Source organism: Manacus vitellinus, unplaced genomic scaffold (assembly GCF_001715985.3).
Source record: "Manacus vitellinus isolate BGI_N305 unplaced genomic scaffold, ASM171598v3 scaffold_7_pilon, whole genome shotgun sequence".
Taxonomy (NCBI): Eukaryota; Metazoa; Chordata; class Aves; order Passeriformes; family Pipridae; genus Manacus; species Manacus vitellinus.
The window spans coordinates 27,942,687-27,962,458 of NW_021940813.1; the positions used below are offsets into that span (position 1 = coordinate 27,942,687).

At 41.3% G+C, this 19,772-nt stretch overlaps 1 protein-coding gene across 2 annotated transcripts in view; it reads left to right on the forward strand.

The window, feature by feature from the left end:
• The window catches only part of KIAA1211L (KIAA1211 like), a 41,188-nt gene extending 25,328 nt beyond the window's left edge, over nucleotides 1-15,860 (forward strand). Inside the window, exons 8-12 of one of the 2 annotated variants that reach the window (XM_008934179.4) lie at nucleotides 585-803; nucleotides 2,837-4,418; nucleotides 12,523-12,716; nucleotides 14,426-14,561; nucleotides 15,387-15,860. In XM_008934179.4, coding sequence (XP_008932427.1) covers nucleotides 585-803; nucleotides 2,837-4,418; nucleotides 12,523-12,716; nucleotides 14,426-14,561; nucleotides 15,387-15,532 — 2,277 coding nt within the window. In that variant the 3' untranslated portion in view covers nucleotides 15,533-15,860. The remainder of the gene's footprint in view (nucleotides 1-584; nucleotides 804-2,836; nucleotides 4,419-12,522; nucleotides 12,717-14,425; nucleotides 14,562-15,386) is intronic. The other variant, XM_018084399.3, reaches the window with a different exon arrangement.
• Nucleotides 15,861-19,772: the final 3,912 nt, after the last annotated feature.

Here is a 19,772-nt window from a genome sequence, read left to right on the forward strand (position 1 = left end):
CTAGTTATTTTGCAGATACATATACATGAGGTTCCCAAATCTTCGTTCGCAAAGCCTACCATGGTACATGAGGTGAAAACACAAACTGACTTAAGTGTCAGTGCCACTAATGTTCGATTCTTTTGTCTTTAGGAGGGTGTTGTAGAGTTTGAAGGGACATGATGACATACAGGAAGCTAAAGTTGCTCAGCACAGCACAACTGTGTGTAGGAGCCTCGACAGAGATGCTGGAGGACACACCCAGAAAGGAAAATGGCCCTTTAGGTTCTGTAACAGAGTACTCTTCATAAATCTGTCTTCTAAAACATGCTGGCCATGTATTTGTGTGCTTTAAATCTTTCAGTTAAATATGACTTGCTCCTTCCCACTGGATAGTACATCATGATATTCAAACAGCTAAAAATGCAGAATTGCTAACAGTACATCACGTGCAACATTAGGAAATGCAATGTATTTTAAAGAGAATCAAAAAGAAAAAGAGGCACAGTTAAAATACGAATAAACATGGGCATGTATTTGTAGAATTTTTATTTTCATGTCTTTGTTTCTTTGCTTGATTCTCTGTTTGGGGATTTTTTTTTCAGGTTACATTGCATCCTTCTAGAGTTCGTGCTACAGATGGTCAGCTGTTCACTAGGCATGGAAGTGGATCTCTGCAGACATCTGACAGTACCGTCTCACCTACAGCCAATTTTGACACTCCACCTGAACTTTCCACTTTCTTGGATAATTCTGCTGCTAAACATAAGCTTTTAATAAAACCCCGGAACCAGAGATCCAGTAAAATGAGAAGATTTTCTCAGGTACTTGTGAAAATAATCAGTGTCACCTTTGACACAAACCCAGAAGGTTCTTACTGGACTTTGTATTTCAAACTCTGATATGATAAAATCATATTGTGGCATGGATGTTTCATTGGGTTTTAATAGCTGTTATCTAATGAGGCTGCATATCGGGAGTAGACATTAGGAACAGATTAACTATTATGAGTTTACCCGTTAACTCTTGATGCAGCACTTTGTGTAACAATTTCTTCTTAAATTTACTGTGCAATACAGTTTAGTATCCTATTTGTGGTGCAGAAGCTGGTCTGACCTATTAATTGGAGCCAAATTCTGTACATAAAGACTGTCCTAAATTCAGACATCTTCCCACCCCAAAACTTGTAAATCCTTTACGTGCATTATAGAGAATTAAAATAAGTTTTCACAGGAAAAAAACAAAGCAACCAAACAAACAAAAAAAAAAAGAACCAAACCAAACAAAAACAAACAAAAAACAAAGCACAATGGAAAGCAAAGTGTATACTATTAAAAATACATTAAAAACTGTATAGTATTAAAAAAAATTGTTTTTTAAACCATGCTTTTAAACACCATTTATCTTATTCTTTGTCATATCTTATGAAGGGCATAGCTTAGTTTTTATTCTTTCTCCCTTCTCTTTTATCACTGAAGTTTGCAGCTCTTATTACAATATTTGCTTTATTGCTCATTGGGCTTTCCACTTTTTAAAAACAGTAAACCCATTAATTTAGTTTGCTTATTACCAGAAATATTATTCCCTCTGTCTCAAAATATGACTTGGCTGATATTCTGTATTTCCCAAAATCTGTGAGTGTCCTTTCAGCTCAGTAAAGCATTGCTGTGAGCAACAGAACGATAAGGCCCATTATTTAGAAAAGCACGTAAAGCAATAATTCACTGGTCAAACCTCCTCTTCCATTCTAACAGTTACTAAAATACAATTGCTTTGTCCAGACTGCCTATAAACTGCCAGATGACCGAGCCCTCCTGGTTTTCCATGGAGAGCGTTCACATGTTTTGATAATACAATTTTTAATATTTTCTTGCCCAACTCTATCTGTGCACCTTGCTTCTGGCTAACTGATGTCTTCTGCTTTTATGCTCCTATGTATATGGATTGTGAATGCAGGTGGCATTTCAACTCTTTTTGCAATTACATTTAAAAAAAAAAGAAGTTGGAAGAACCCTAAAATATCTTCAAAGTGCAGGTTTTGTGTTCTTAGAATTAGGGCCTACATCCAAAGTATATATTTACCCAACAAACTGCAGTGAACCAGTGAGCTAATACAGGCACCATATGAAAAAAGCATATTCAGCAGCTTAATACTGTGCTTTCAAATAATCCAGCATATTTAGCCAGTACTCACCTGAAATTTAATCACAAGACCTCACAGGTAACTACATATGAATTTATAAACTTTTCTCAAACAGTATAACTGTTGGAAAAAAAAAAAGCAGACTTTTACACAAAGGAAGCAAGGTTGTAATGCCGCATGGCAGTGGGATTAGACACAAGATTGCCATATGGGGCAGATACTCAGCTGGCATGGATGAGTTTGTTAGGCTTTTGCTCTTCCTTCTGTATACTCTTCCCTCTTCAGAGTCATGCTTTAGAAGGAATGGGTTGTTTCATTTTTAATGCTAGTATGGAGTAGCAAAATACAAAGGGACTTTCAAGTGCTACTTTTTGCCTAAGAGCAACACAACACAGGCAGTATGCTCTAGGGAATCAATTGCTAAGGACAGTCCAATGGGCATTGTTTTGATGAACTTCCCATCTACAAAGGCATGAAAGCACTAGTTGTGCAGAAGGAAGTGTCAGTCATTGCTTTTATATTGGTTAAATGCATTATTGCAGGATGTGCTTAAGTAAAAAAGCATACAGTCTGTAGGTTAAGAAAACTGCAAGCTCAGCGTCAGAGGCAAGTATTGCCTTCCTCTCTAAGATCTCGATTGTAAATGTAATGATGAATAAGAAAAAAAGTGAAGCTGTACATGGTGATGGGGCTTTCTGAATTTCTTTCTTGCAGAGGACCCAGTCTGAATCTCTGACTGATTTGAGCTGTACCCCAGAAGAAGAAGAAGAGGATGATGCTGTATTCAAACCCAGCAATCAAGAACTGCCATGGACCGCAGCTGCAACGCAGGATGCTGTTTCCTGGCCAAAGCCCAGAATGCCTGAGGACCTCCCCCCTGCTTTGAGACCAGTGATGACTCAGCCTGCTTCTGAGCCTGCTGCTGTACAGGGAGCCCTGCTTCCAGATAATAAGCCACAGGACTGCCAACTAGTGCTGGAAACAACACGTGAAGAGTCTGAGTCCTCATTGCTGATAGAAAACAAAGAGCCCGCAACTTCTTCCTACTCCAGTCCAGACAGAAAAGTAAAAAGGCAAGAAGATTCCTCAGAAACACTGGTTCTCTTGTCTGGGGATGTGAGTGATATGTCAATCAATATTTTAAATAGAGAAAATAAGGAGCATCCTACTGTGTTTCCAGTAAATAAAATACCATCCAAAGAAAATATTCCAACTAGTAAGAATAGTGTTGTATTATTGGGAAGGTCAGATGAAAATATACAGAAGGATGATCAGGTACCTGTGGAAATGTCCTGTAGTGAAGAGGCAAAGAAAGAGTTTACTCTATTGTCAGAGTCCAGCAAGGAGTTTTTTGTGGGTTCTTCCCAACCCACAGACTCGTTCCATGTTTCACATCCTGCTTCCTCAGTGTGGATGGGATCATCTACTTCCTGCTCTCTAGAGAAAATAAAGACTGCACAAGAGGCAGCTGCTTCTGGTAAGAACAGTCAGTCACTGGTCCACAAAGAGGAACTACTGGGGAACAAAGCTGAAAAAGTAGACAGTGAACTCAATGCCTTCAGAAAGTTTTCTGTTTCCTCTGCACGAGAGAGACCAAGAACCAGAAGCCTACACTTCCCAGAAAGATCAGAGTTGGAAAGCCCATTAAATACTGGATTCTTCCTGTCCAAAGAAAAGGTCTCCTCAAGAAATGAGAAGTGGAAAGAAGACTTCCAGAAGGGATCAGAGCTGGACGAGGAAAAAAGGAGCAACAAAAAGCAGACCTCGCTGGCAGAGTCTGACTCTGAGAACACAGAACCTACAGAGATTTTGGCTGGTTATGTTTCTCTGGCTGTTGATGCAGTGCTGATGCCAAGCAATTCTTCGGTGGTATCCCAGAATCAGCCAAGCTGTAAAGATAAAAGTCCTTTTCAAGTGAAACTTAGATCCACCTCACTGTCCTTGAAACATAAAGACAACTCATCACCAGAATCAAAAGAGATTAAAAGATACAGTGCAGAATTTAATTTAGAAAATGAGGGATTGACTTCCTTTCTAAAAGGTGATAAGGCAGAGATCAAAAAACCAGCCAATACAAATACTGGTGATTCTTTAAATGAAAAGATCAAACCCAAAGCAAAGTCCTCTGAACAACTTAGCAGCAAACCTCCACTGCCTAAAAAGCCAGCATTGCAAAACATAACCATCCCAAACACTACTGCAAACAAGGAGAAGCAGGACAAATCTATGCATTCTCCCAAATCCAGAAGTGAAGACAAAGACTTGGAGAAACAGTCAAATTCTGGTAAAGTGCCTGGTAAGACTCCTAGAATTTTCTAAAATTACCTTCACTTGCAAAGAGTGACCTTATCCTGAGAGAGTGAGAGGCAGCACTGTTGTGTCAGTCACGACACTAATGAGCACCAGCTGATGGCTCTGCCTTCAGTGGTGTTACTCCATGATTCTCCCTTGCTGAAAAGATTATCAGAAAGACAGCAGGCGAGAAACAGCAGACAAAATAAGATGGTTTTGCCTCTGATTTTTGCATTTCAGGGCATTGTTTAAGGGATGTTCAAAGTGACACTCAAAAAATAAAGTGCATTAGCAAGTACTGGGAAACGGAAATACCAGACCACTAACTGTCCCCATTTAGAGCTGCTGCATGGCAGTTCAAAAGCCAGGAGTGCATATTACGTGTAGTGTCCTGTGTGGGATGAGTGACTCAGACCTCTAGACCTTCTTTTCACCATAGCATTGAGACAGAAATGCAATGAGGCCCATCTTTGCCTTCCATGATCAACACACCATTTACTTATTGCCTCCTGCGAGCTTTGCTTATTCATTTATCCACCTTTATCATTAGTCATTGCTTGTTTAAAACAAAAATTAACAACCCTGCAGCTTCCTGGAGTTTAAAGCCAGGAGAGACCATAAGTTTGTGTCTGCTGCAGATTTTTAAATTTCACCCTGTTGTCTCTATTATATAATTGGATTAGCATTTTAAAAAAAATCAGTCTTCTGGAGACTGATATGCTGTGGGCTGCAGGCAGGGAACAGAAGACTGGAAGTGGCACTAGTGTCTGAGGTCTTTGCAATGACAGTAAACAAGTTCGGTGAAGCACGCTCAAGCAATTCTAGCAGGAGACCTCTGCTCTTCATTTCAGAGAACAGCCAAGAGAGGAAAAAATAAATCCTTAGGTCTTCTGATATATGGGAGAAAATTATTCCCTGCCCTGGACGTGTCTGGTCATGGGTTTGATGTTAAGAATGTGAGGAGAAGATGCTGGACAAGCAAATGACAAGGTTTCTCTGTGCCATTGCAGAGCTCCCCTACTCTGGTTGCTCTTCTCTGTTTGGGGTCAGTCTCTGAGCTTTGGAGTGGGGAAGCACCAAGCAGCAGAAGACCTCAGGGCACAAGAGGCCACTTGTCCTATAGGGTGACAGAAGTCTCTTCCTGGCCTCAGAGACTGCTGCTGCCCTGAGTGGCATCTGATTCCAGCTGTCGTCTGCCTCAGCATCGCAGATATTTTTGCAAGACTCTGGCCATGTTTAGAGATTCCTGCTCTCCCAGCAGTCATAAAGGGGGGGATTCGTTGGCATCCACAGCTGTAAGAGTCCCTACAGCCATTTAACCAGAGCCTCCCCACATCCTGCAGGCAAGGCAAGAGATACACATATATATGTGTGTGTAATACATATGTATATAATCTCAGTGCTCCCTTTAAAAGCATTTTCCCCTCTCTGCTGCCCTGACTAGTAGATTATTTGCAGTGATGCCCACATCTCTGATGGATTGAGATTTTGGGGACGGTCGTACTGGGAACCAATGAGGAGGAGACCTAGCACAGGTTGGTCTGGCAGGGTATTGAGAAAAGCAGTGGGAGCACCAGTGCTCCTGCACAGAGCCCTTTATCTCTTCCCTCTTGCTGAGTCCCAGGGTGCCTCCTGATGGAGTGGGGCAGGAGACAATTAGTGCTGAGGGAAGGGAGAAGGGAAAGAAATGAAGCTGGGGAGACATATCTCCTCCAGGCTTCTCCTGTGGCTCCTCAGCCCTAGGGTGAAGGAGACTCCTGCTCCCAGGCTCAGGACTGCCCTCTGCAAAATAGGATCTGTGGGCAAGAGTCATGCCCTAGTCTCCCTGATAGGGGTGCATGCACCTGGAATCTGAAACAGGGTTAAGAAGCCCTGTTTTGAACATGTACTGAGAGTATTACACCAAATCTGTATGACCTGGGGTTGTTTAACATGATGGTTCAGATTGGTCTGTGATGGTAACTAGTTTTTTTTCTTATATACTGCCCCACTGATCTTATTGTATCAACTGAAGCAGAGCTGCTACAGGTTTCCTCCTATCTCCAGCTTTGAGTTGCTTGGTAATAGGTTCTGATGTAAGGGCATGCCAGGACTCAGAGTTTAATTCTAAATACAAAGCAGTTTCCTCCAAACTGACTCGAGGTCCTTCCTATCCCATGGCAGAACTTTCTCTTTAGACATCTGACCAAGCACTACCTTCTACCCACCCAGCCCTCTCCTAGTCCTTGAGTTCATCAGCCCTTTCACAGAGCTGTGGTCACCATCAGGAGACATTTTATGCTGTCTTTCCACATTGTGTTAGGAATTCCCTGTGCTGAACAAGAAGACAAGCTGTGAAATGGTGATGTAAGAGGGTGCAGTTCCCTTCTCATGTATACTCATCTCGAAAAAGTTTGCTGTGTCATGGGGTCAGCAGGAGCAATTTGGTAACACTGCAGGTGAAAGCAACACTCCTGCTCCATGGAGTTTTCTGAGGAAATAGTTGGGGATTGTTTGGCCTCTGTTGGGCTACAAGGTGGCCCTTTAATGGATGTGTGAATATTCTGTGATTAGTCACCCCAGGAGGAGTAATTTTTAAGTTTCTAGAGCTAAAGGCACGAGTCCTTGCAAGATTTAAAAGGTTAAACTGTGTTGTTTGTAGTTGACAGACTTTGCTATAAATCCTGTAAAGGGCAGAAACAATTACCATATGCTAACAGGTTATTACAAGAGCAAAACCATAAGCAATACCTATGTGAATGTGCATATTAGGATATATAAAAATCAGCCACTGAGGAGCTGTAGTGGGAGACATGCTCTAAACAGAGAAAAGGAGGAGGAAGGACATCAGGGAAGGACAATGGATGTAACAGTGAATGAAATTGGTGTGCATTGTCTGGTAAATAGAGGCTCTGAAATTACAAGAAAAATGTTTCTATCTACATCAAAAAGACATTGCTTTAATGCTGTCCTGGCTACAGCTAAAAACAAAGCTGTCTTTTTCTTTTCCTTTCTATTTTTTTCTTTTTTCCAAAAGAATTTGCTTTCTCAGTTGTGTCAGTCTGTTTTGCAACGTGGCTGTATTCCAGCCATGAGATACACTTTGATGCAAACAGTAGTTTCTTGTGTAAAAAGGACTCTCCTGGCATCTGTGGTATAGATCCAATCAAAAGTCTAATACCTCACAGAGCAGCTTAGAGAAGAAGGAAGTGACAGAAATACTTAGCCAAATCTTTTAGAATAGCTTTGAAATTAAGGAATCAGGTCTGTGTACTGAAACAAATGCATGTAGTGCTTTAATAAACAAAGGGAAATATGTAGGCCAGGATATACTACATGCTATATGCATTTGTAAAGCCCGTCTTTAAATAACTGGTGTTTTATAAATGAGTAAAGATAAAACAGTGTGGAATTAAATATGCATGCATAAGCAGTGTTATAAAACAATGATACTTGCATACAGAGGGTGTTATCTCCCTGTGTAAAGTTGTTTGGATTAGTTTTGAGCATGTTTGCTTTTAAAACACTCAGGGAATCACAAGCTAGCTTTGCTTGTTTTTAATAGTTTGACTTTCAAAAGGCTCTAATATTCTGCCTCTGACCTTTCCCCTGCACAGATATACAGCAAGACTAACCACTCTTTGCAGTACTTGCAGATATAGAATGTTCTTTTCCAGGTATGAGATTTAAATGTTATAAAGAGCCTCTGCTATATTATCTTTGTGTACAGAGGCTTTTAGATTTAAAGAAAATGGGTACATATCTGAGGCCATCTCTAAAAAAGACAATCTCAGGGTAATGTTTGAATATGTCTTTGCTGTGGTTATCCATGTAAGCAACACACACACAGAGATACATTTGAATACAGAGTATATCTGTCTGTCAGTAGACAGGAATAGGTATGTATTTCTCTTTCACGTTCTCTGTGTGTGTGTATAAACTGATGCACAATAACTAGTCAGTCACAGATCTCCTTTTGCACATAAAGATTAATGTTTTATCTTCATCTTCTTCACACAACCAATCTGACACATATTGCGTGATAATATCTAACTATCAATGAGAAGTGCACACATTCATTTCCACAATATTTAAGCAAAAGAAATTTTGTAAGACCAGAACTTTAGTCTGAGGAAAAAAAAAAAAGTAAGTTGTTTCAATAAGATACTGAGGGAAATAGATGCCTGCATTAAATGGGGTTGCAGCAGGGGAATTTCCCCCTTTAGAAGACTACTGAGGCAGCCAGCCCTGCTGCTGTCAGACCAGTGGAGGGGAGCTCGGGGGATTCTGATGTGCAGGAGGGAACTGAAGTGGTGAAGAATGCAAACAGAGCAGCTGGTTTTGTGACTGTTCATGTGTGTTTGGTGGCTGTGGGAAAGATGTGAAGGGAAGCTTCAGCAGCCTCTGGGCACGGTTTCCAGTGGCAGCAGAAGACCTTAGTAGTCTACACTAATTTCTGGTTTTAATATTTGGTGACATTATGCACAGAGTGGCTTGACAAGTTCTGACCTGGTATCTTTCCGTTGTTGGTAACTTAACCCAAGGGGAGGAGGGGGCTTTTCTCTTTCAAAATAGCCTGAGGCCAAGCCAGCTCCAAGGAAACCAGGGAAAGATGCAATCATGAGGTTAAAACAGTGAGTGAATGAGAGAAAAATTGCTGCCAGCTATGTCCTTTATTAGCTTATGAAGTTATTAAGTAACAAGTTGAATAGCACATTGTTTAAAATAACGTTGTAATAAAAACTGAAGAATATGATTCAGATTGTAGTTTTACTCAGAAAATCTCCCAAGTGTAAGGCAGACACAGGAGGCTCGGCCCTGCTTTGCCAGAGGAGAAGTGAAACACTGTGGTCTGTTGAACTTGCACAGCTTCCGAGAGAGGATGCCACTGCTTGCATTTTGTACTGTGTTATCTCCCTAAAAGTGGCATTGATCAGCTGGGTGCTTCTGTGCTTGTTGCTGAGCATGTGACATGCAGCAGAAACAGGAACTAAAATTGTCCTTTTGAGTACTTTTAGTTCCACTCTGGCTACACAATTCCTTAAACACTGTGTTTTGCCACGTGGTGAATCATAAAAGCACAGGGGCTATCCCATGACTGGATGAGATAAGACTAAAAGAGCTTGTTCAAGGTGATCAGGCTGTTATGAATGGAGGAGGATGTGCAAGCAGCACTTCTCTTGAGAACAGTCATTTCCTGAGAAAGCTTTTTGTCTCTTGGTGTCTCTTAGGGTACCAAGAGCTTCATACGACAGTCTCAGGTCACCTTAAACTGCCAACTCGTGCTATCAACTGCCATGCTATCTCCTGGATTACTTCACCACCTTTCATCCTTCTGGCTGGAACAATGGTGCATGTATACTGCCAAGAAACCTCATCTAGTTGGAGGTGGGAGGATGTAAAGCACCTCTGGGCAATGGGAAAGATAATAAATAGTGAATATGCCTCTTCTACCACTTACAGTAATTCTGGCTGACAGACGAGGTAGCAAATCCTGCGTGGGTTGCATGTGATGATTTTTTGCTGAAGATAAGGCATTTCCTCTGCTTTGCCTGCCTTTCTGGCTTTCTGCAGCAAAGAATCTCACAAGAACAAGGGCAGAACCTAATTGCTCAAAGATACAAGAAAGCCTTTCCCAGATGCAGATCAGCTCTTGATCCTCTATAGGTGATACTACTCTGCTGTCCTAAGTCAGGCCCATACAGATACATATAAAATCTTTTAGATTATGTTAAAGAGCTTTTGTTCCCTTTTGTCACAGGGGCATTCTGATACCATCTCTTATGGGATGATACTTGCCCCTAATTTGGCTGCTTTCTGATTGGCAAGACTAGGATGTCTGGCGTCTTATCAGAGAGATTTCTCTAAAGACTGAAGGTGCTTGATGCCTTCGTTAGAGTATCTGCCTTATGAAAAACATTGTTGTAATATCAGCCTCCAGACATATCGCTGCAGGACTAGGAACCCTGTTGTGCCAGGCAGTGCACATTGAAATAACAGCAAGATGAATCCTAAATTCATGAGGATGACAGAGAAATGGAAGCACAGGTAGCAATAAGACCATTACATGTAGAACAGTAAATAGAACCTGGACATAGCAGTCATTTTGTCGGTATTGATTGTGTGGTAGAAGCAGGGGAGGAAGAATGTTGATGTTTACAGAAAGCTCCTGTGGTGTGACAGAGAAAATGGGACAAAACACAAAGGGGGATTTGGAGTAACAATGACTGTTGTACATCACTAGCAGCATCAAGGGAGATACCAGGTTCCCAGTATCATTGAAAAGTTGATGAGTGGATTGAAAAGGGCTTGCAGGGTAAAGATGTTGGAGTTTTTGAGGACCAAGACATTACAAATGGCGAAGGAAGGTGAAAAGATGGTCAAATAGTTTGTGTGTGGTGGTGTGTACAGCCAGAGAGCTCTTTACAGCTCCGAGGAATGCTAGACATCACCTTCAGTAGTGGCACTGACCTGCATACCCGTGTAGTGCTTTGGGAACTGATGGAGCTTAGCACCTGGTTTTCCTGGTCCTGCCCAAATTGCTCACCACCTTAAAAGGTGCAGGTGAGTTTAAGGGCAGGGCCTGCAAGCAAAGGAGGGAATGTGATGGCAGATGCAGTAACAGATATCACATCAATTCAACTCTGTGGGTGAACTTATGAAGAAGTTTGTCTTAGGATACTCAGAGAAGATGGGCTAGCAGTCCTTAAGCTGCTAGTGGTTATCTTGGAGAACTGTGGAAGTTAAGGGGCACTGACTGATGCGTACAAGAAACCATTTCAAGAAACCATGAAGTGGCATAGGCCTTCCACTTCAGCTGATGCTAACACCATTTCATCTCAAGTGTCAGTTTTGAGCAGTGTATTTGCAGAAGATTTGAACCAAATTAGGACAATTCCTATAAAAGCAAGAGCGATCTAGAGAATATTTTTAATCAACATAGTTAAAAAAATAGGGAAAACATTGTGTTAGTCTTCAAATGTATAACAGGCTGCCGCAAGGAGTCTATGAGTAATCTGCTCGTGTCCATAGTGTGTAGGAGAAGTAGTTAAGGATTTAAATTGCAACAAGGAAGATTTAACTTACTGTATAGGCAAAAAAAAAATAGTAGAAAAAAAAGAGCCATGCTATAGGATAGGTTGCCTAGGGAGACTGAGACCTGTCCTGTCTTTGCAGAGTTAGATAGATAAATATTTGTGAGGAAACAGTTTATGTGTTATTGATCTTTCAGCTGATCTTGCCTTGCAGCTGAAGGATAGACTACACGACATCTTGAGATCTCTCCCAGCCTCATTCTCTACTATCCTGTAAAATGAGACAGAAATGAAGCAAGGAGAGCCATTGAAAGGCAGAAAAAGCTGGCAATGGGAAAAAGATTATGGGAGGAGCAGCTGTTGTCATGTAAAGAGTTAGGTGGGATGCAGAGAATTGGAGTAACATGCTGTGCAAAACGGAGGGATGTCAGGCTTGGTGCTGTGACCACTTCCCTGGGGAGCCTGTTCCAGTGCCCAACCCCCCTCTCGGTGAAGAACCTTTTCCTAAAATCCAACCTAAACCTCCCCTGACACAATTTCAGGCCATTCCCTTGGGTCCAGTCACTGGTCATCACAGAGAAGAGATCAGTGCCTGCCCCTAACTCTTCCCCTCAGAGAAAGTTGTAGACTGCAATGAGGTCTTCCCTCAGTCTCCTCTTCTCCAGAAGAACAGGAGCTGAGGGCAGCCGCAGTGGGGAAGAAGTTGCCTTTGCAACACCACAGTCCACCTGTGTCCAGCGCTGAATCAGCATCTGCTAGTCTCTAAGAGGTTATGGAAGAGGGAAGAGAAGGAGAGACCTTGGGAAATGGGTAGATTAGTGAAGTTTGATTCATGTTTCAGCATCTCCCTCACATGAGGGCAGTGACCCTGCGATTCCAGCTGAACAAAGATGCAAAGTGCTTTTCACCAGTAGAATGATAACTTAAACAAGCAAGCACAGGAAAAGTGCTCTCTGGAGACCAAACTAAACAGAATTCCTGTTTATCTAGGCTGTTTTCACGTCCTTGGACCAATCAGAGTATTGAGCAAGTGTGAGTTGAAGCTGATTACAACTCTTTTTCCTATAACCATGTACATAAATAATTTGTCAACAGAGAAAAGTGTGCCTTCCCCTGTGGCTACTGGAGACTCTGGAAGAGATCCTGGCATTCCAGCAGAACCAGCCTGGATTTCCATTGCAAGGCAAAAGCAGAGGGGCATGCAGCAGGAGAAGGACAGAGAAAAGCTTGTGGCTCCAGATATGAAGTCAGATACAGAGAAAAAGAATAAAGAAAAGGAACAAACAGAGGTACTTATAGTAAAAATTTGTGATGCTTTTGTATCACCTTCCTATAGTATTCTTTGAATCTACTGCTATATTAGCAGTCATGCCGTAATGATTACAGATACTCAATGAGTATAACCGTAAGTAACAAAGACAGTGCTCTCAGAAATATGTTACAGATTCAGAGTTCTCTGATTTTTCAGATATGTAATTGTGTATTTCCAGGAAATCCTGGAACTATGTGAAGTGTGTAAAATTTCTTGGCATACCTACCAGATCTGACGTGTATTGGATGCTAAAATATTGCAAATGAGGTGCTAAACTGTAGTCTCTGATCCTTCTCAAAGCAGAGGAAATATGTTCTCTTTAACTATCCTTCTAAGCACAGCATTTCATTGAACCTCCTCCTGACTGATTTAACACTGAATGAAGAGCTCGTTCCCAGAAGCTCCTAGGTAACAATTTTTAGAGCCTTGAGAATTGAAATAGGATGAAAATAACTTTTGTATTTGTGGAGAGTGCCAAGATATAAATTCTGGTTCCCTGTATATGGATAATTCAGAAGCACATGTGGTGCCATGGAATATGGGCTGACACTGCTTTTTCAAAGGTCCCATGCAAAAGAGGGTGATACCTGTAGGAAGCAATCTTCCCAGATGACAGAGCTGTGCCAGCAGAAGTGCTTGGCATGAATCCAGAACACTAATAAGGCTTGCCTAGTACTGGACTATCTCACGGAGCAGCAGCATGCAAGTGCTGCCTGTTTTGCACCCTGCACAAGAAGAACCCTGCACTGATACAGGAACATGTGTGTCCTATACCAGTATAGCATTCCCAGTGCAAATGGCCTACTTTCTTGCTTCACATTTCTTGCTTCACTGTTAGAAACCCAAGCAGCTGTCTCATATCCCAGAATAAGAGAAGATTTCTAGATGATGAAAAATAGCAGTGGTTAGATTAATAAGAAATAGTACCCAATAAGATGTCTAGGCAAGCTTATGAACTGCAGTAATGCCTAACATGGTCACAGCACTTAGACAAGGGCTTAAATGAACCCAAAATACAGTTTCTATGTCAGAACTAGAAACTCTAGATTTTATCTGGCAATGATTTCTAAATTCATGCTGTGCATTTTATTTCTCTATAGCAGCTAACAGAGAAACATGCCAAGATGCTCCTGACTGCAGCATATGAGGCTTGGTGCCACTGTGCTACTCCCACTTTCTCTTTCTCCCACATGGCACCAGGCACTATCATTTCAGGATAGTTTTTGATACTGGCAAGAAAATCTATGGGAGGATGTGTTTGATTTCTTTTTTGTGAAAAATCCATTTACCATCAACTGTCCCAAAATACAGTGCCCTTACCCACAAAATCTGAGAGGTGGAAGGGAAACATGAGAGAACGAGAGTGTTTCCAAATCCTATATGTGCTAGCAGAGATGTGTAAAGGACTTGAAATACATTTTGCATTGAAGACTATACTTACTTACTCATAGATACCATTATGAATAAGAGATACAGATGGATAGTTTTAATTTGTAAAGTTGAGTATCATGGACGTTAATGTGAAACCACTAGAACGTTCTGAACAGGTATCAGCCCAAGGGAGAGGACTGGGACCGATGTGTGTTGAAATGTGGCCAGCACCACATCCACTCCATTAGCTTGTGTTCTTCCAAACTGGACTCATTCTCCCTGCATTACTTAGATTTTATCCCTCTCTGTGCCTAGGGGTCAGCGAAGCAACAACGGAGCAAAACATCCTACTTGGCAGCTAAAAGCGCTTCTGAGGAGCAGAGGAAAGACACAAAGTCTGAAGAGAAGGAGCCTCTGCTGAGAACCAATTCACTTTCACATTATGTCCCTGGTAGGAAACAAAATGCTTAAAATGTTGGCTGTTATCTCACAGCCTTGTCAGAAAAGTGTGCTTGAGTGTGCTGCAAAAGGAGTAGGAGCTAGATCCTAATCTCCTCCTCAGCCCCACATCAGCCAGATGAAAACTCAGAGAGTTTTCTCAGCTCTAACATCTGGGGTTTTATTGGGTGGCATATTCTTTTGACCAGTTTGATTACAAACAAAAGAGTAACAAGGAGTAGCCAAAACTCGAGTAAGGTGAATTGAGAATGCTGGGCCATTTTACTGGATGAGGACCCAAAGGCACCATCCCACTGTAAAATGTAAGCAAAAATATTTTCAATAGCATTCAATTTTAATGTGACTTCCTCAGCGAGCTGAAATGATGTGATAACAAACTGTCTGACCATTAGTCCTCCCACAATAACTTTGTACATCTCTTTGGTAAATTAAAATTTGAAAGAAGGCAGAAAGGTATAAAATTCCTGTGAGTTGGATGCTGGGTAAAGAAGGAATTTGCAAGTGAATGCTTTTGCTAATGAAAAGACTCTCTGTTCTTTGGCCTGGGCGTTAACACAGGGCCCAGCAAGGAATCCAGGTCATCATGTTTGTGTTTTGGTAAATTTAGGGATCAAAAGATATTAGTGATAAGAAAAACACTGTATTACTTAGAGTACAAAATGGTAATTTCCTCAATAACTTATTGAAGAAGAAGCTTCCATGTGAAATGTAAAGATATTCTACCATAGGGCAATGCATGGAAAGTATTTAGTAAAAGAGCTCGGGTGTTTAGCTGCACAGCAAGCAAGTGTAAAATGCCCATGTGTTTTATTCACAGTAGCTCCATCACCTGCACTGGTGGATAAGGAGGAAATAGGCCACTTGAAGAAAGCTAGCAATGCTGCTCCAGATGAGCCATCGTGGATGGAACTGGCCAAAAAGAAATCTCAAGCTTGGAGTGATATGCCGCAGATTATAAAATAGAATGATGCAAACAAATAGCATCTTTCATAATTAAGTCAACTACTTAACTGAACTTCTACATACCAGCTAATCACAGTGAAGAATCTCTTGATAAGGAAGAAGGATTTTATTATACAACTGTGGAGAAAGTGTGCAATAGGTGCAGTCAAAAAGTTTACCTTCAACTTTTTAGCAATCAGGATTGCAATGGCAATGGATTACTTCGGTTATGCTAAGGACGTACTTATACTTTGGAAAATAAAACTTTTGCCTTACGTATTTCCTGCATTTTCTGCTTTTAATTATGTTTGCATCAAAACAGAATCTTTGTTAAACTTTGCTGAACTTCTGTTGTGGCGGGAAAATTCCATTTCTTATGGGTTTCTCTGTTTACATTTACAAATTGTGCACTAACAGCCCGATTCTGTGGATGTGTTTCACAGGAATCGCCTGACACACTTCCTACCAAAGCTGTTAGGCCCATGGTGGTATTCACCAATAGCTGCTAGCGAGTGCTCCATTAAAACGTGTTGCTTGAGCGGTGTGTTTGCCTGGCTGAGCCGATGGTGCAGTTTCTGGGGTTGGGTTACATTTCAGGAGGCACAAATACCCACATTTATGCGTGACCACGAATAAAAATTCCTCGTCTCCTTCTCTGAGCAACCTTGGTTGCACAGTGTTTGCAAGCAAGTGAGCAGTAAGGAAACTGAACTGCAGTTGGAAGCTCAGCAGTGCATTCACAGTTGCTTTCCTACATGAATTTATCTGGTTGTAACTGGCTTTCCTTTTTGTGAAAGCTTTGTAATCAGTTAGGAGGATGGTATTAGTAGCAATGGACAATATGAATTTAATTAAGAACTGAAAATCCTTGAACTAAAGTCCAAACTGAAATGCTTGGAAAAACTGTGAATTTCATCATAGTGTCAGCTTCACATAACATCCCCTACATAATCTTAATTCTTCTCAATAAAAATCAGTAACATACAGATAGAACGTCTGTACTTGACTACCTTTATATAAGATTCTCATGCTCATTGACCTGAATCTCCCCCACCAGTTTGGGACTCCCACCCATGAAGTCTCTTAGGCTCTTCACTTCCACTTGTCTAACGAGATTGACAATATAAATAATTTGTTGCCGATTGACCAAAGTCACTCTGAACATATTTTAAGACCTCCCTGTGAGTTAAATAAGCAAAGGACAAACCCTGTGATGCCCCACTGCTAAGGCAAGCATTTCATGGGTGAATACTCCTGTATTAGTACTGTACTCCCTGGCTTTATGTTTGTATCAGTAATTTTGTTCTTCTTGTCACATTAATGTTCTTTTTGGAAAAATGTGGGCAGACTTTAGGAAATATAGGATTTGCAATTTCAAAACCTTGTCTTCTCCTCAGAGATGGGGAGGAAAACCCAAGCCTCTCGGTAATGACAACAACATTTTGTAATGAATAAAGAAACAGAGAGTTGAGCATGTGAATATCCAGCACACTGCTAAAGGTTTTCAGTCAGGTTGTCTTTCATCGTTGAAAATACCAGAAGGGAAAACAAATTTTCTGTTTGTCAAGGCCTTTGGACACAGACAGTCAGCCTGCATCACTGCCGAAATCCGCCTGCACGGCTGCTGGAGGCCTGATGGGGCATCTGCACAGACCTGCTCCAGCCCATCACAGCAGCTGTCAGTGGTCCCCACCCAAACAGGTTTCTGCCAGCTGTCCCAGGGTTTTCTCCTTCCTGCAGATCACAGAAAGCAGTGTGGGATACCCACTGAAATCAGAAGCCGCAAGACAGCTCTCTGTTAAACAGATCCACACCAGAAATAGTAATTTAATTACAAATAGGAAGTTAATTACAGGACGTGCAACCTTGGGCTCAACTATCTGAAGTTTGGTTCTGCAAAAACTTCCACACTGCTCCCCCACGAGCAAGCATCCTTTATTTCAAATGACTTTTGGATTTTTTTTGTGGTATTCAAATCATACTCTAGGACCTACAGTGGAAAAAGGCACATTTTTCAGATACAATAAAAACCATCTTTAACTCCCTGTCCTTCCAAAACACCCTTTCTGTAATAAATAACTAATTAGCATAAAGTATAATTTTAAGATATGGTGTTACCTTTTGTAGCAATCTTGAAAAAAACCAAATAGTTTCTGTATTAAAGGAATATACTATATTAAAAAAGACCAAATTTGTATTCTCTAGTTATTGTCACCCCATGAAAAGAGCACATTGTTTCCAGGAAATGTAGTTAAAGGTATGGTCTGTCTCCTTACAATTCCCTCCCTGTTTAAAACAGTTAAAACTGTGTTGAATCACAACTGAATTCCTGGAGCAGGACCTGTGCAGTGTATGGGGAAGAGTACAAATCTCTTGGACTATCTCCTATTTTCATAGACAGATGCTCAGGAATAATGTAGGTGAAAGGCAGAGGTATCGTGGTAAGCCCTGCACTGTGTCAAGGGGAACAAGTCCCGTGTCCAACTCCCTTGCAGACATGTCAAGGAGAGGAAGTGAATGGACAACCAGCTCTTCATGGAGCACAGCCCTGTGCCACACCTGCCCTACACCTCCTGTGCCATTTGGGATCTAGATTTGGGAGCATGCTGAGGCAGGAACCATCGGCTGGACAATTTTGCCATTGACTGTGATGAGGTCCAAGTATTGCTGCCTTAGGGTTTCTCACTTCCATGTTTTCAGTGCCAAGTGGGTGAGAATGACTGCTGTGAGTGGTGACAGCCAGCATTGTGGATTCCTTCAAGCCCATGACCATCATCCGACCTTCAGGGGAACGGACTGCAGCCCCACAGGCTGCTCAGGCCTACCGGAAACAAACTCAGGATCTTGACCAATTCTGCCATAATTACAGACCAGTTCAAGTGTCTCAAAATGTGCTTCAGAGGAGCAGTAACATGATGTGCTTCTTTTCACACAATGCAGAGTTACATTGGAACAGATTGCCACAGGAGGTTGTAGACGCCATAGGTTTAATTGACTTCAGAATGCAGATAGGCAAACAAGTGAAGACAAAACCCATCAAATGCTGCTCAACACAAAAAGTGGGGCCTTGGCTTGGGATATTGTGTCTTTGGCAGGCAATGTCACTGGTCTTCTTCATGTTCTCTTAGCACTACCAATGTGCCTTGCCTTTGTGCAAGCAAAGACACTTGCCTACTTAAACCTCTGATATGATGGCCAGGTGAATTTTTATTTCTCACGGTGTTGGTTTGTACCCAGATTTCTAAGTGAAAGGGTCATGCAGGTAGGACTTGCTCTAGGTGTCTTGTCAACAGGTAGACAGGAAATACTTTTAGAGCCCATGTATTCTTCTTTGGTCAAATGGCTCATTTGTGAAAATGGAAAGATGGAAACACAAATGTAGTTCTCTCCTCTGTATGAACAGTGATTTTTGTTTCACATTCAGTACCACCAGAAAAGCCTTTCAGATCTGATCAGCTTTCCTGAGGACGTCACTGTACTTTTCCAGTGGCGAAGCAATATAACTGACTCAGCTGGTCCATTTTGCTCATGCAGCTGCAATATATACCGTTGGAATATGACATCTAATGAAAATAAAATGTAAAAATTCACCCTTTGTTCATGACTCATGCACATAAACTAACAGAGCTGGAATTACAGTCAAAGAACAACAAAATGGACTTGAAAAATAGAAGTTTCCTCTCCCAGAAGTGCTGCATGAGACATCTTTGGCTTTCTGTTTAACAAGCAAGGTGTCTTCCCAGGGGTGAAGGGCCTCACACAATGCAAATGAAATTGTCTATCAGCCATCTTTCAGTGCAAACCCTCTAAATTTCATGACTTATGCAGTTTACTTGTTGGATTATCCTAACCAGCTACCTCCTAATGTTTAGTAATTTTAAATGAAAAATTGATACTAAATAATTTTTAATAGACAGCGATATGCAATAATTTTTTAAGGCCAAATATCCCCCTGGCCTTTACTTTGATATGGTGTTTTGCACTTCGGTGCCTTTGACAGTAAAAATGTTTACTAAATCTGTTGCATTTTTTCAAAATGAATTTTGTTGCCTGTGAAAATATCCAGCAGCAGCATAAGAAGCAGCTTGCTGTAATTTTGCAATGCCATTAATTCCCTCTTAGTCTCGAGGAGCACAATAAACTTGCCAAAATGTTTGCTTGGTATACATGATGAGCACTTTGCTGTGGGTAACAAAAGTTTAATTACAGGATTTTGTGTTTGTGTTTAGAAGATAATTTTGTACTGTTACAGAGTCAAAAA